General features: G+C 45.0%; 1 protein-coding gene across 1 annotated transcript in view; it reads left to right on the top strand.

The window, feature by feature from the left end:
• The first annotated feature begins 677 nt into the window (after positions 1 to 677).
• Positions 678 to 15,375, top strand: part of LOC115106993 (EF-hand calcium-binding domain-containing protein 6) — a 30,970-nt gene continuing 16,272 nt past the window's right edge. The window contains 9 exon segments of the mRNA XM_029630277.2: positions 678 to 905; positions 1,061 to 1,281; positions 5,747 to 5,997; positions 6,132 to 6,198; positions 12,994 to 13,130; positions 13,682 to 13,800; positions 13,990 to 14,126; positions 14,735 to 14,883; positions 15,251 to 15,352. Of these exon segments, the coding sequence (XP_029486137.2) occupies positions 698 to 905; positions 1,061 to 1,281; positions 5,747 to 5,997; positions 6,132 to 6,198; positions 12,994 to 13,130; positions 13,682 to 13,800; positions 13,990 to 14,126; positions 14,735 to 14,883; positions 15,251 to 15,352 (1,391 nt within the window). The 5' untranslated portion in view covers positions 678 to 697.

Below are 15,375 nucleotides of genomic sequence, written 5' to 3'. Positions count from 1 at the left end.
TTAGTTGCAGCTTAAAACTAAACAAGCAAAGTCAAATAATTTATTTATAACAAACAAGCATTTCAAATGGAGAGATCACAGGAACTAATTTTGATATTTCTAAATTAGAAACGGTACTTTCCATTCAAGTACTAATTCATGAATTCATTTGTGACATAATTTGCATAAAACAACACAAACATTTTAATAAACAACTGCCCTTTTAATAATCTAAGCAGGAGGCAAATATGTAAATGTTGTGATTAACCTTGGGGCGACTTCAACGTTTATGCTAATTATGAAAAGGTTCATTTGAAGTAAAATAATAATTGCCTTTTATGTTTAAATTCTGCTCTCATCCCCGATGTAAAATGTTTCCTATTGCTGTTGCTTTGATTGACTGAGACAAGCTGGCAAACATCTCCTCTACAATGTGCTTGTCTGATATCTTAACACACAGTTCAAGTAGAACAGTAGCCTTGAGTTGATTTATGATGTGTTTGCGTTGGGAAGAGTAAGACATTGTAAACCATCCTCATGTGACGCAGGAACAGAACACCCTGCTCTCATGAATAATGTCACCTGGGTTTCACCTGTCACACACACACACACACACACACACACACACACACACACACATCAAAAACTCTCCAGTGAGTACTGTATGCACCACCCTTCTCTCCCCCCTGTCCCCACAGCTCCACCGGAGCCAGAAGGTATGAGACGGACCCCCCCTGTGGGCCTGGGGGACCTGACCCTCATGTCCCGAGGACTGGTCATCACCCCGCGCCCCTGGACCGCCCAGCACATCAGCATCGCACACACACCTGGCTCTACACACTCATATACACACACACCTCCATACACACCTGTGGAAGGACAGGGAGCAGGGGAACCCAGAAAGACAGCACTGCAGTCAGACTCAGGTGAGTTCATTCATATATCATTCTCAACTCATAGCTTACTCATAACTTAACATGATAATGTACCGTAAGGGCAAAACCCTGGAATAAATCTAAACCAAACACACTAAACAGTGTCCCCCACACAGACTCCGAATCACTTCCATGTCCTTCTCCAGTCTCATTGGTACAGTCAGCCCCAGATGAGCATCTGTCCCTGGGGGAGATCAAGGACCTGCTCTCCCGGAGGCTGGGGGAGAGGCTGGAGGATGTGAGGGCAGCGTTCAAGGCCCTGGACCCTGAGGGGAGCGGCTCAGTGACCCGGGGGGAGTTCAGACAGGTGGTGGAGGCCTTCCTCTTCCCCCTCACGCAGACCCAGCTCAACGCCATGCTGGCCAAGGTGAGAGAGAGCAGATGTGGGTCTGTTATAGACTGGTTTGCGATCTGTTTGTGCTGTCTTGCCAACTCCAATGATAATAGCAGTTGGCAAGACAGCACAAACAGATCTGTGACCTGTGGGGTATACTACAAAGCAGGTTCAATGAGTTAGCCAGCTAACTTGCCTAAATATTCTGAAATAACTTGTCATTTTTTAAAAAGATATGCTTGAAATTGACATGGTCTAATTGACTCAACAACCAAAAACACATATCTAAGTTGAGCTTTTGAGAACCAGAAAATCCATAATTATTTCTGGTTGTTTATCAAAGTTAGCAGGCTAACTCATTGAACCTGCTTTGTAGTACACCCAACAGGTGTCCTATGTTCTGCTCTTGCATAGTCTGACAAAGTAATGCTGATTCTCAAGCTCCGGGCTCCACATCGCCACCACTGCATGGTCATTGACTATATTGGCCACTAGATAGCAGTACAAGACTTGAGGTTAGTCTTGGTAATGACAAGTGACATGCTCTATCACATACTTAAAAAAAAAGGGTTTTATGGCTCATGGAGAGGGGACACCGTTTCCGTATCTGAAATTATTTCAACTTTTTCCCACTAAGCCTTAATACATAGTCTTGGAGTTCTCAGTTTCTTTATAACGTTTTAGGACAAGTGCTGTGCACAGATGTTTGGTTTGGGTGTCACTGCCCTTTTCTGTTTTCAGAACTACACGGAACAAAAATATAAATGCAACATGTAAAGTGTTTCCCCTGTTTCATGAGCTGAAATAAAAGATCCCATGCATTTTCAATACAAACAAAAACCTTATTTCTCTCAAATGTTGTGCACATTATCTGTTTAAATCCCTGTTAATGAGCACTTCTCTTTTGCCAAAATAATCCATCCACCTGACAGGTTTGGCATATCAGGAAGCTGATTAAACAGCATGATCATTACACAGGTGAACCTTGTGCTGGGGACAATAAAAGGCCACTCTAAAATGTGCAGTTTTGTCGCACAACACAATACCACAGATGTCTCAAGTTTTGAGGGAGTGTGCAATTGGCATCTTGACTGCAGGAATGTCCACCAGAGCTGTTGCCAGATAATTAAAAGTTAATTTCTCTACCATAAGCCGCCTCCAATGTCATTCTAGAGAATTTGGCAGTATGTCCAACCGGCCTCATAACAACAGACATGTATGGCATTGTGTGGGCGAGCGGTTTGCTAATGTCAACGTTGTGAACAAAGTGCCTCATGGCGGTGGGACTATGGTATGAGCAGGCATATGCTATGGTCAAAGAACACAATTGCATTTTTTCGATGCCAATTTGAATACACAACAATACCCTGACAAATTGTGAGGCCCTTTTTTTTTTAAGGTACCTGTGACCAACAGACGCATATCTGTATTCCCAGTCATGTGAAATGCATAATTAATTGATTTCAATTCAACTGATTTCCTCATATGAACTATAACTCAGTAAATACAATGAAATTGTTGCATGTTGCGTTTATATTTTTGTTCAGTACACGAGGACCACTTAAGGAAATGTGACTCTTGATGCATCACTGACAGTAGTAATAGCATTGGCCACATTACTCATTGATCAAATTGATCATTCCCTTGCACTGTTTATGAAAGCAGTGGGGACATTGATCGATATTTAGTGACGTAGTGTAGCTGTTCGCGCGTTTACATTTTGTGTTCCTATACCTCCCACTGTTTGTTCTTCATCCACACCTGTTTATCATTGATCAGTACCAGAGTGGTGTTATGGGTAGGGATATACACCTACAGCACAGTTGTTTATCATGTATACGGTGTATCCCTTCTCCCTCCATCCGTGGTGTGTTGCTGTGCGATGCCTCTCGTCACTCCACAGCACCAATGTAATTGTCTCCACTGTTCCTCTTTGTTCCGTCTCAGCGCTCACGCCTGACAGTTTGACTGCCTGTCTTTCCCACAGATTTCCACCCATAATATCAGCACTTTGTGCTCCTCCCTCCCTCCCACCTCCTCCTCCTCCTCCCCCTCTCTCAGTCTTTCTGTTCCTTATTCATTAAAAAGACGGTGTTTTTCGAGGGGAGTTGTCGAAAGTTTACTTTAAAGGACCATATCGCAGGAGCAGCAGCTGTTGTGCTGGTGACATTTTGATGTGGAAGTCGCTTTGTGCTTGAGGGAGGGAGATGCCACAAGCGGCTTTTTTTCCCCCTTCTCTGTCTCCCTCCTCTTTCTCTTTCCTTGCCTTTATGTCTCATCTGTTTCTCAAACACTTTCAGAGAAGCGATTGAGAGCTCGGTACGTCTACATTTTTTTTTTTTTTTAATCGTGATCAATTATTTAGCAGGCGGTGGTTGCCTTACATGTTAAAAAACACTTGCTCCAATAATTACAGGGAAATCCTAGAGCAGAGTTAGAGAGGGAGGAAGGGAGGGGAAGAGAAATAAGACAGACTGACAGAAAGACAAACAAGAGGTGGACAGAGAGGGAGTGGAGGGGAAGACGGAGGCGGATGATGGACAGAGTCTAAGACAGACAGAAAGAGAGAGAGAGAGAGAAAGGATCAGAGGGAGTCTGTCATGTCTGAAGGGTGAAGGTGCCACCCACTACTCTATACTGCCTACCTCTACTCCACTGAATATTCACTATAACATAATGACCTGGGTCTGACCTTCACACTAGAACACTATATCTACAGTCGTGGACAAAAGTTTTGAGAATGACACAAATATTCATTTCCACAAAGTTTGCTGCTTCAGTGTCTTTAGAAATTTTTGTCAGATGTTACTATGGAATAATGAAGTATAATTACAAGCATTTCATAAGTGTAAAAGGCTTTTATTGACAATTATTTTTCAAGACCTCTGCAATCTGCCCTGGTATGCTGTCAATTAACTTCTGGGGCACATCCTGACTGGTGGCAGACCATTCTTGCATAATCAATGGTTTGAGTTTGTTAGATATGTGGGTTTTTGTTTGTCCACACACCTCTTGAGGATTGACCACAAGTTCTCAATGGGATTAAGGTTTGGGGAGTTTCCTAGCCATGGACCCAAAATATAAATGTTTTGTTCCCTCTAGCCACTTAGTTATCACTTTTGCCTTATGGCAGAGTGCTCCATCATGCTGGAAAAGGCATTGTTCGTCACCAAACTGTTTCTGGATGCTGAATCAACTTTCTTGGGCAGCCTGAAGCCTTCTTCACAACAATTGAACCGCTCTCCTTGAAGTTCTTGATGATCCGATAAATGGTTGATTTAGGTGCAATCTTACTGGCAGCAATATCCTTGCCTGTGAAGCCCTTTTTGTGCAAAGCAATGATGACGGCACGTGTTTCCTTGCAGGTAACCATGATTTACAGAGGAAGAACAATGATTCCAAGCACCACCCTCCTTTTGAATCTTCCAGTCTGTTATTCAAACTCAGTTAGCATGACAGAGTGATCTCCAGCCTTGTCCTTGTCAACACTCACACATGTGTTAACAAGAGAATCACTGACATGATGTCAGCTGGTCCTTTTGTGACAGGGCTGAAATGCAGTGGAAATGTTTTTGGGGGGATTCAGTTAATTTGCATGGCAAAGAGGAACTTTGCAATTAATTGCAATTCATCTGATCACTCTTCATAGCATTCTGGAGTTTATGCAAATTGCCATCATACAAACAGAGGCAGCAGACTTGGTGAAAATTAATATTTGTGTCATTCTCAAAACTTTTGGCCATGACTGTACACAGCAGTCTTACCAGCCCCATTCCCAGGTATATAGAGCATGCAGAGCGGTGCAGTACTCCTGTGGTTCTAGCTAGGCGTTCCGCTCGGTGCCTGCTGATAGCAGTGATAATTAGACAGTGTGACATCTATAATAAGACTCAATGCCATAGAGCTCTGTAGGGAGCAGAAGCACTGGATTACACCGTGGGAGGATGTAGGGCAGGGTGTCAGAGACTAGACTTTGATTATGAGCCACCAGAATAGGTGTGTGTATATATCTACCTATCCATGTGTGTGTGAGTGTGTGTGCTTGCGTGCGTGCGTATCTCCCTTATCCATCTGTGTGCGTGTGCGTGTGTGTGTGTGTGTGGCTTACTTAAGAAAGATACTGTTCCACTGCTGGTGCCAGGATAAAAGCAGTGGGCTGATTCCCCAGGTGTGACCCGTTCTGAACACCACCTATTCCCCGACCACCCAGCCCCAGAATTACAGCTCAACCCACCTGACGCTACACAGGCAGAACCCTGCACTTACCGTCTGACGCCATGGAGATGTCATTACTCTTCACTTTGGTTGTTGTGGGCAAAAGTCTGGAATTGCTCAGAAGTTTTAGGGAAAAAAATCGATTTAAATTTCAGCATTATTATTATGCTTATGATGAATGTGATCATTATCATCCTCCTTATCACCATCGCCATCCTCGCCATTCTCTACCAGTGATCCAGATACGCTGAGTAAACAGTCTGGATTTGTTGGTCTCCTGTAGGTGTCTAAGAGAGACAGTGTAACGGTGGACTACATGGACTTTCTCAGGAGGTACAGCAGGGTGACTACAGCACAGAGACCCTACAGCTCTACAGCACAGAGACCCTACAGCTCTACAGCACAGAGACCCTACAGCTCTACAGCACAGAGACCCTACAGCTCTACAGCACAGAGACCCTACAGCTCTACAGCACAGAGACCCTACAGCTCTACAGCCTCCTCTACAGCACAGAGACCAGACAGCTACCACAGGTGGGCACACCCTTACACTGTAACGCGCATAGGTGAAAATACTATCTGTGTTACATGACCCTATGGTTGGTTTGGTTCAGCAGGTTGACTTCTCTCTCTCTCTCTCTCTGTTTGTCTGTATGTCTGTCTTTCAGGTGTGTCTCTGGATCAGACCAGAGGGGTATGACCCTGACTGAGATACAGCAACGCCTCAAACACAAGGTCTCGATGACACACACGCACGCACGCACACACACACGCACACACACACCACACACCACACACACACACACACACACACACACACACACACACACACACACACACACACACACACACACACACACACACACACACACACACACACACACACACACACACACACACACACACACACACATAAAGACACTAATGCACACTTTGTTGTTTCAACACAAGCCTGGAGAAGATAGATACCACTCTATATAAAAGGGAGGTGACAAACATGACAAAATGACATGTCTATGTGGGCGGTGAAGTGATTCACCTGTGAAATTGAAATTGTTTTTGTCATGTCAACATAATAATGTCCCTATGTATCCAGAAGAATGTACAGCACACGTAGGAGGCATACTACACTAAACACAAATATATACAGAACATGTGTTGGTCCCATGTTTCACGAGATTAAATAAAAGAACCCCCTGAAGGGTTCCTGATTAAACAGGATGATCATTACATAGGTGCACCTTGTGCTGGGGACAATAAAAGGCGACACTAAAACATGCAGTCTTGTCACACAACACAATGCAACAAGTGTTGAGTAAGCGTGCAATTAGCATGCTGACTGTAGGAATGTCCACCAGAGCTGTTACCAGAAAATGGGATGATAATTTCTCTACCTTAAGCCATTTTAGCGATTTTGACAGCACGTCTAACCGGCCTTACAACCGCAGACCACGTGTATGGCGTCGTGTGGGCGAGCTGTTTGCTGATCTCAACGTTGTGTACAGAGTGCCCCATGGTGGTGGTGGAGTTATGGTATGGGCAGGGATAAGCTATGGACAATGAACACAATTGCATTTTATAGATGGCAATTTAAATGCACAGAGATACGGTGACGAGATCTTGAGGCCCATTGTCGTGCCACTCAGCCGCATCACCTCATGTTTCAGCATGATAATGTACGGCCCCATATTGTAAGAATCTGTACACAATTCCTGGAAGCTGAAAATGTCCCAGTTCTTCCATGGCCTGCATATTCACCAGACATGTCACCCATTGAGCATGTTTGGGATGCTCTGGATCGACGTGTACGACAGTGTGTTCCAGTTCCCGTGAATATCCAGCAACTTCGCATAACCATTGAAGAGGAAGGGCACAACATTCCACAGGCCACAATCAACAGCCTGATCAACTCTATGTAAAGGAGATGTGTCTCGCTACATGAGGCAAATGGTGGTCACACCAGATATTGACTGGTTTTCTAATCCACGCTTCTACCTTTATTTTAAAGGTATATGAACAGATGCATATCTGTATTCCTAGGCATGTGAAATCCATAGATTAGGGCCAAATTTATTTATTTCAATTGACTGATTTCCTTATATGAACAGTAACTCAGTAAAATCGTAGAAATTGTTGCATGTGGCGTTTATATTTTGGTTCAGAGTATAACGCAACCATCTGTATTTGCATTTTGCAGTGCATATGTTCCAGATATTAACTAGGTTGTTTATTGTGATGTGAAAAAGAGGATTGTACTAAATAGAATCAGTGGTTAGATGAAGCCCTCAGAGGTTGGGGTTGTCACAGTTCTGTTCTGTTGGGCTGTACGACAGGCTGCTGTGCAGTGGGTAATGTAGTAATGTACAGTGCCGTCGGAAAGTATTCAGACCCCTTTACTTTTTCCACATTTTGTTATGTTACAGCCTTATTCTAAAATGGATTAAATAAAAGATCTACACACAATACCCCATAACAAAGCGAAAACTGCTTTTTTTAAAATCTTTGCAAATGTATCAAAAAAAAAAAAAAAAAAAACCTTATTTACATAAGTATTCAGACCCTTGAGCACAGCTGCATCCTGTTTCCTTTGATTATCCTTGAGATGTTTCTACAACTTGAATGGTGTCCACCTGTGGTACATTCAATTGATCGGACATGATTTGGAAGGCACACACCTGTCTATGTAAGGTCCCACAGTTGACAGTGCTTGTCAGAGCAAAAACCAAGCTATGAGGTTGAAGGAATTGTCCGTAGAGTTCCGAGACAGGATTGTGTCGAGGTACAGATCTGGGGAAGGGTACCAAAAAATGTCTGCAGCATTGAAGATCCCCAAGAACACAGTGGCCCCGATCATTCTTAAATTACAGAAGTTTGGAACCACCAAGACTCTTCTTAGAGCTGGCCGCCCGGCCAAACTGAGCAATCGGAGGAGATGGGCCTTGGTCAGGGAGGTGACCAAGAACCCAATGGTCACTCTGATAGTTCCTCTGTGGAGATGGGAGAACCTTCCAGAAGGAAAACCATCTCTGCAGCACTCCACCAATCAGGCCTTGATGGTAGAGTGGCCAGACGGAAGCCACTCCTCAGTAAAAGGCACATGACATCCCACTTGGAGATTGCCAGAAGGCACCTAAAGACTCTCAGACCATGAGAAACAAGATTCTCTGGTCTGATGAAACCTAGATTGTACTCTTTGGTCTGAATGGCAAGCGTCACTTCTGGAGGAAACCTGGCACCAACCCTACAGTGAAGCATGGTGGTGGCAGCATCATGCTGTGGGGATGTTTTTCAGCGGTAGGGACTGGGAGATTAGTCAGGATCGAGGTAAAGATGAACAGAGCAAAGTACAGAAAGAACCTTGATGAAAACCTGCTCCAGAGCGCTCAGGACCTCAGACTGGGGTGAAGGTTTACCTTCCAACAGGACAACGACCCTAAGCACACAGTCAAGACAACACAGGAGTGGCTTCGAGACAAGTCTCTGAATGTCCTTGAGTGGCCCAGCCAGAGGCTAGACTTTATCGAACATCTCTGGAGAGACTTGAATCAAAAGGGTTCTACCTGGAACCAACAAGGGTTTGTCAAGGGACAGCCGAAGAACCCTTTTAGGTTTCTAATAGTATACATCACAACTCAGGTCAGTCACACGTGTGTGTGTGTGTGTGTGTGTGTGTGTGTGTGTGTATGTGTGTGTGTGTTTATGAGTGTGTGAGTGTGTATATGAGTGAGTATGTGTGTGTGCATGCGTGTGCTTGCGTGCATAGATGAGTGTGTGTATATGACAGTGGGTGTGTCTCCGGTCACTCTCTGATGAGTCGTCTCTGCAGAGCATGGTGAGTCTCAGAGTAACAGCTGTGGCTGGTAATGAGTGATACACACACACATATGATGAAGTACCAGTCACAGCTGTTTACCCTGCACATGCGCCTCACTTATCAATATTCCATGTAGACCGCAGTCCCCCTCTTACCTCCCTCCTCTGATACCTCCCACATTCACCTCCTTGGAGAAGTGCAGAGGGAGAACATTAGCTCACCTCTGGAGTAACCATCCAAGAACCGTTGAATGAGGAACACTCTCGCTTTCTGGGGTCATTGGGTTCTCTCTATGTGTTTATCTCGCTGTGTTTATCTCGCTGTTGATCTGAGTGGGCTCTCTATGTGTTTCGCTGTTCCCGAACTTCTCATTCATTCCCTTCCTCTCATTCAATCAATAATAATGTTGTAAGTCCAACTTCCCTCATGCTTAACTTCAAATGCGTCCAAAATAGGTTTAGCTATGTCACCTTGAGTAGAGGTGTATGCTTTGAGTTTCAGTTTCTCTACTTTCCCTAATCCCCCTCTATCCCCCCCTCCGTACCCCCACCTCTACCGACATGCTCTGACCAGAGAAGAATTACCCCCTTAACTGACAGACACACGTAAAGGCAGCAGCACTCTTCTCTCTGATCTACTCTCTCTCTCTCTCTTTTCTTCTCTTTATGTTCCTCCCTCTCTCCCATTCCCCTCTCTCCCCTCTCCCTTTCTCCCTCTCCGCCCTCTCTGCGTCAGTGTGATTTCTCTTATTAACTTCTATTTGTGATCCACCTCCCTTCATTCCTTTCTGACTCTCTCCCTCCGTCTCCTCTTTCATCGCTCTCTTCAGAGAGCCACCCGCGTCCCTCTGCTTGTCTCCTACCCATAATTCACGGTGACAGGAAAGGTTAGATTGCGCGTGGAGGAGTTCTGGTTGACAGAAAGAGGAGCGGGAACACTATTTAGGCCTGTCGTTACACACTGTTTACAAGACATGTTCAGAGTCCGACCTCGACTCACACTCACACATCTCCACACAATTGACCCTATGACACTGTAAATAATGACAAGTTACTGTGGCTTCCCTGGCTTTGTCAGTTTGAGATAGAGAAATATACATTTGCTTTAGTCATTTAGCAGATGCTCTTATCCAGAGTGACTCACAGTAGTGAGTGAATACATATTCATACTTTTTATGTATAAAAATATACTATAACCAGAGGAGAGACAAAGTAAGAAGCAGGGAATTGAGAAAAAAGGGAGAAAGAGCGAGAAACAGAGACAAGGAGAGAGAGATAGAGTGAGAGATCGAGAGACAGACAGACAGAGAGAGACGATATGTAGCCAGTCACAGTCTGTAACCCATCCCCAAATGCCCCTTTGAGTGACTAGATCTGTGGCTGTGTTATCCATCTCATTCTAACCAGCTCATAAGGACACACACACACACACACACACACACACACACACACACACACACACACACACACACACACACACACACACATACACACACACACACACACACACACACACACACACACACACACACACACACACACACACACACACACACACACACACACACAAAGATGGATTAACATATAACAGGCTGGTAAACAAAAACAACAGAGCTTTCGTTAATTAACGAGCGCAGGGCCGGCCGGGCGGGCGGGTGGCGAGGGGCGCTCACTGTGGCACCATGCCAGGCCCCAAGCCATGCCAACCTAAAACACAGCTGCCTAATGGTGAACTGGCACTGGCTGGGACAGGGATGGGAGACTAGGGAGGAAGGGATGGGAGAGAGTGAGGGAGGGAGGGAGAGGATGGGATGGAAGTGGGGGAAGGGGATGGAGGGAGAGTTAGACAGAGGATGTGGACATAGAGGGATGGGAGAGAGAGGACACGAAAATGATGGAAGCAAGGGAGGTGAGAAAGACAGAGAGGAAGAGACACAGAGAGACGGAGCAAGAGAAAGAGAGACAGAAAAGCAGGGCGAAAGAGAAAGCAGAAAGTTAGCGAGAGCGAGCAAGGAAGAGAGGGAACAGAAAAGGAAGAAACAAAGACAGATAAATGGAGAGAGGAGAGGGGGAGTAGCCGTAGCCCGTAGTGTGCAGAGAGAGGAGATAGAGAGATAGCGATAGAGAGATAGCACTGGAGATTGGATGATGATATACCCATGTCTCTGCTCATTAATAGTGTAAGCTCTCCTCTCTCTTTCTCCTTTGTGATTTTAACACATTTCTAATTAGCACAGAATCCTCTTCGTTTGGGAGAGGGGATGGAGAGATGGGGGGGATCATATTTATATCTGTCTTTAATAAATTCCCTTTCATTTGATCTTTTTTTAAACACGACACGACTGTATAGCTAGCGTTTCCTTTCCCCTGACTCCAGCAGAAGAGAATGAAAGCTGATCCTAATGCAAGAGGTAATTGGTATGCTTGTCTGAAAGCTTTCATAGTTGTCGAAGTTGTTAGATTCTACAAACAGTGGGAGATTTTTCGGAAGTTAACAACAGAGAGCAAAGAATCAAAAGGCGGACTCAAACGACTTTGGAATCGGGTCTTGAATCAGTATGGTTCATTATGATACTCAAAATGATGAGACGCTAAAGGGTACTTACTATATGATGCTAACATTTTAGGTCAGTTAAGGTGACTTGGGTGGTGTTCGTTAGGGAATCCAATGGAAAACGTTTTAAAAATGTTTCGCAACGAAACATGTTCAGGTAGTCCCTCCTTATTTCAGTCCATTTTCTTCCTTTTGGTGCCTAATGAATACGACCCTGAGGGTGTTCTATCAGCTTGTTTTCAGTCTATCCTTCTCCATTTGAAAGGACAGTATTATGTGCAACACATTGCCGTATAGACAATGTCAGTGTGTTAGCCCATTGGGGAGAGGGAGGCTCCCCTGCTTGTCTTTCAGGGAGACGTTTGGTAGCGCTGCTAATCAGAGTGCAATTAGACAGAGAACTCTTTGGGCGACAGAAAACTCTGATTACCCAAGAGTCAACGGGGTATATTTAGTATCTATCTGTTCCTGTTCTTCCATGGTTGTCGTGGCACCCCGAGCTATGAGCTGAAGTGTGGAGGAGAACGAGGAAAGATGGAGGAAGGAGTGATCACACAGTGGCTCTAAAGGACACTCCCCATAGCTAACCCATCACCGTTTACTTTATGGCTAGTCAACCTATAGATGTACAGCATACTGTACTTATCACCCACAAATGTTACCACTTACCGCCTGTAACCTACAACTACCTACAAACAGAAATGTAACCCCTCTAGAAGGACCCCAAACTCAAACCCAGCTATCTGCCCTAACCCCTCATGAAACCATTTACCCCAAAATAGCACTCCAACTACCCCCCATTAACAATCACAAAATAAGTCTGACATAAGTCTGACTTAAATCAGTCTGTATCTAGCCTCCAAACCCAAACCTACCTATCTCTCTGACTCAGCCTTCATCCCTCTAACATCCCTCCCCTTCCCCTCTGCTCCGTCTCTGTCTCTCAGAAGTCTGCAGTACTTGTGTTTACACCCTCCCCTCTCACCCCAACACGGTGCTTTGGGGAACAGAACACACTCTGCTCTGCATCAACAGATCAAGGCTTCAGAATCAGAGGCGTCAATACCACTGCTTGTGCAGATGAAAGTCAGAGAGCTTCAGACAGAGTTTAGGAGTTCACACAGACACTTCTGAGTTGTTTTCTTGGTTTTGAAACTCTGCAGATTGGGAGCAACCTGAAGAATGTAATCCGGGCCTTTCGTCTGTTCGACTACAACCGAGACGGACAGATCCAGCAACACGAGCTGCGCCGGATACTGGAGAACTACTGCTTCCCCTTATCACAGAGAGACTACCAGAGGTGGGAGAGAGGGTCCAATACATACAAGCATGCACACACACCCATCATGGATGATGGATCCAACTATTTCCAGAAGTCATCTTTTGGAATGGACATGATAACTAATGCTAACTTTGTGGTCAGTCCTTTGTCTTCTCATTGAGAGAGAGCTAATTGACTTTTAAAACTTTGGGCCCCGCAGTCATATCCACTCCAGAAACGTCGCCCAACTTTTAGTGATGTGGCTCTAGAGGATTCTGTGTGACAGGTTCATTTAACAATGGCTTTAATTGGTTTAGGTACTCAGGAAGCTCTCTCTCACTTTGTCTCACTGTCTCTCCTTTTTTCTATATCTTCCTCTCACTTTCTCTCTGTCCCACTCTCTATCTCTCTCACACACACTATCTCTCTCTCCATCTTTTCCTCACTCTCTCTCTCTCTCTCTCGCTCTGTTTATTTTCAGCACCTATCTCACAGTGTTGCCCCTCTATCTCTCATTTCCTTTTCTGATCTTCGGTTTACTTACCCAATAAAACGGACTATGATTTGATCTCCTCTCCTCTCCACTGCAGACTGTGGACCCACCACAGCCCTAACAACATGGCAACCATGTCCTACAAAGTGTTCCTGGAGAAGCTGGGCCTGGAATCTAACAAGTGCAGGAAGCTTGTCCCGGAGCCTCCAAAGCTAGGTAACGTAGGGGTCTTATTGTATGATAGGAGGGCGTGAAATGACTACAATCAGTTCATAAGGCACTCAAATAGCTGTTTAGAGACACACAGACCCGCAGACAAATATACACCGAGTTTCAACCATTAAGCTTACAGCCGAACACTTTAATCTGTCTTGGCTATGACTTATGACATCGTTTGTTTTACAGCGTTGGGCTGGCAAGAAATTAGTCCTCCAGACAAGATAAAACTGAGGAACAGAGCCTTGTCCCAGAATGCAACAGGAGATACACAGGAGATCCAAGGCCTGACTCAAGATGAGCTGCAGACGCTCTTCCTGGAAAAGGTAGAATAGTCAACTTTGACGGCACCATGATAAAGTATTGTGGCCAACTCAGTGGAGAAAATAGCATAACAGAGATTATCCACTAGCTAAACAATTGGCCAACTGCACAATGACCTTATCAAGGTCACTGTTGAAAAGTGAAAGCATCACATGATATGATTGGGAGGATACCATCTTTCCAGATTGGTTTAAGCTACGACAGTGTGTGTGTGTTTGCGTTTTTGTGTGCGTGCATGCATGTGTTTGTACGCTCCTGCTTGTGTATGTGTGCATAGTTGTGTGTGTTTTATTCTTGTTTGTATGTCACCATCTGGCCCTGTTCCGTGCGTTATCCTCTTAGATGAGACGGAGAGAGGAAATTGGCTCTAAGTGGCGTGCTAGTATGCGTCGCGACAGAGGGAACACTTCTCATTAAAATGTTTGCCCAGAAAAATCTGCTCCTGAGTTAGTGTGTTAATCATGACTAATTTGTGGGAAGGCAGCAGCAGTGTAGTACTGCACATCATATGGGGGTGAGCCCCACGGCAACCACAGCGTTGACTCACTTCCTGTCATTAGTGTTGTGTCTACTCCCCAACGTAATGTGTGTGTGTGTGTTTCTCTGTTAGCTGTGTGTGAGCTGTACCCTAGTGTGGAGAGCACTGCAAGCGTTTGATGTCACCCACTCTGGACTGGTGTCACAGGAAGACCTGAGGGCTGTCCTCAGCAGCTTCCTGTTTCCCATGAGCCTCAGCACCTTCCAGAGCCTGACCTGCCGGTATGAAAGTGAACACAGTGACACGGTTAACTTGACTACTATGCTCTCTTTCTGTTACCAATTCCCTGCTGGTGACTCTTATCAGCAGCTCACAACACTTTCCCGTTTTATCTTTGTTAACAAAGATTTGGTCAGATGCTCGATTGTGTTTACGTAGTTTGTCCACGAGAGATTATTTCAAATTCCCACTCCCCATCCCCCAGGAGCGGTGCCTGAGTCTAGCAGGGGAGCACTTCCTCTTCCTTTGTTTCCTTCCCTGCTTTCTGACATTTCGTTATCCAGAGTCTCAATGTTAACAAGATTTTTTGCATTTGTTTTGCATTTGTTGTGTGTTTGTTTGTTTGTGTGGTATGTGCGCATGCTGTAGTTTTGGGGTGAGAGCAACAGGGCCTGTCAAATGGAAACAGTTCCTGGGTCAGTTTCAGGGTCCAGTCACAGAGGAGGACTACACCACTCCTCAAACAGAGAGGTCAGTTATCTCTCACTACCACT

Source organism: Oncorhynchus nerka, linkage group LG23, assembly GCF_034236695.1.
Source record: "Oncorhynchus nerka isolate Pitt River linkage group LG23, Oner_Uvic_2.0, whole genome shotgun sequence".
NCBI classification, from domain to species: domain Eukaryota; kingdom Metazoa; phylum Chordata; class Actinopteri; order Salmoniformes; family Salmonidae; genus Oncorhynchus; species Oncorhynchus nerka.
This window is presented reverse-complemented; position numbering and strand designations above follow the sequence as displayed.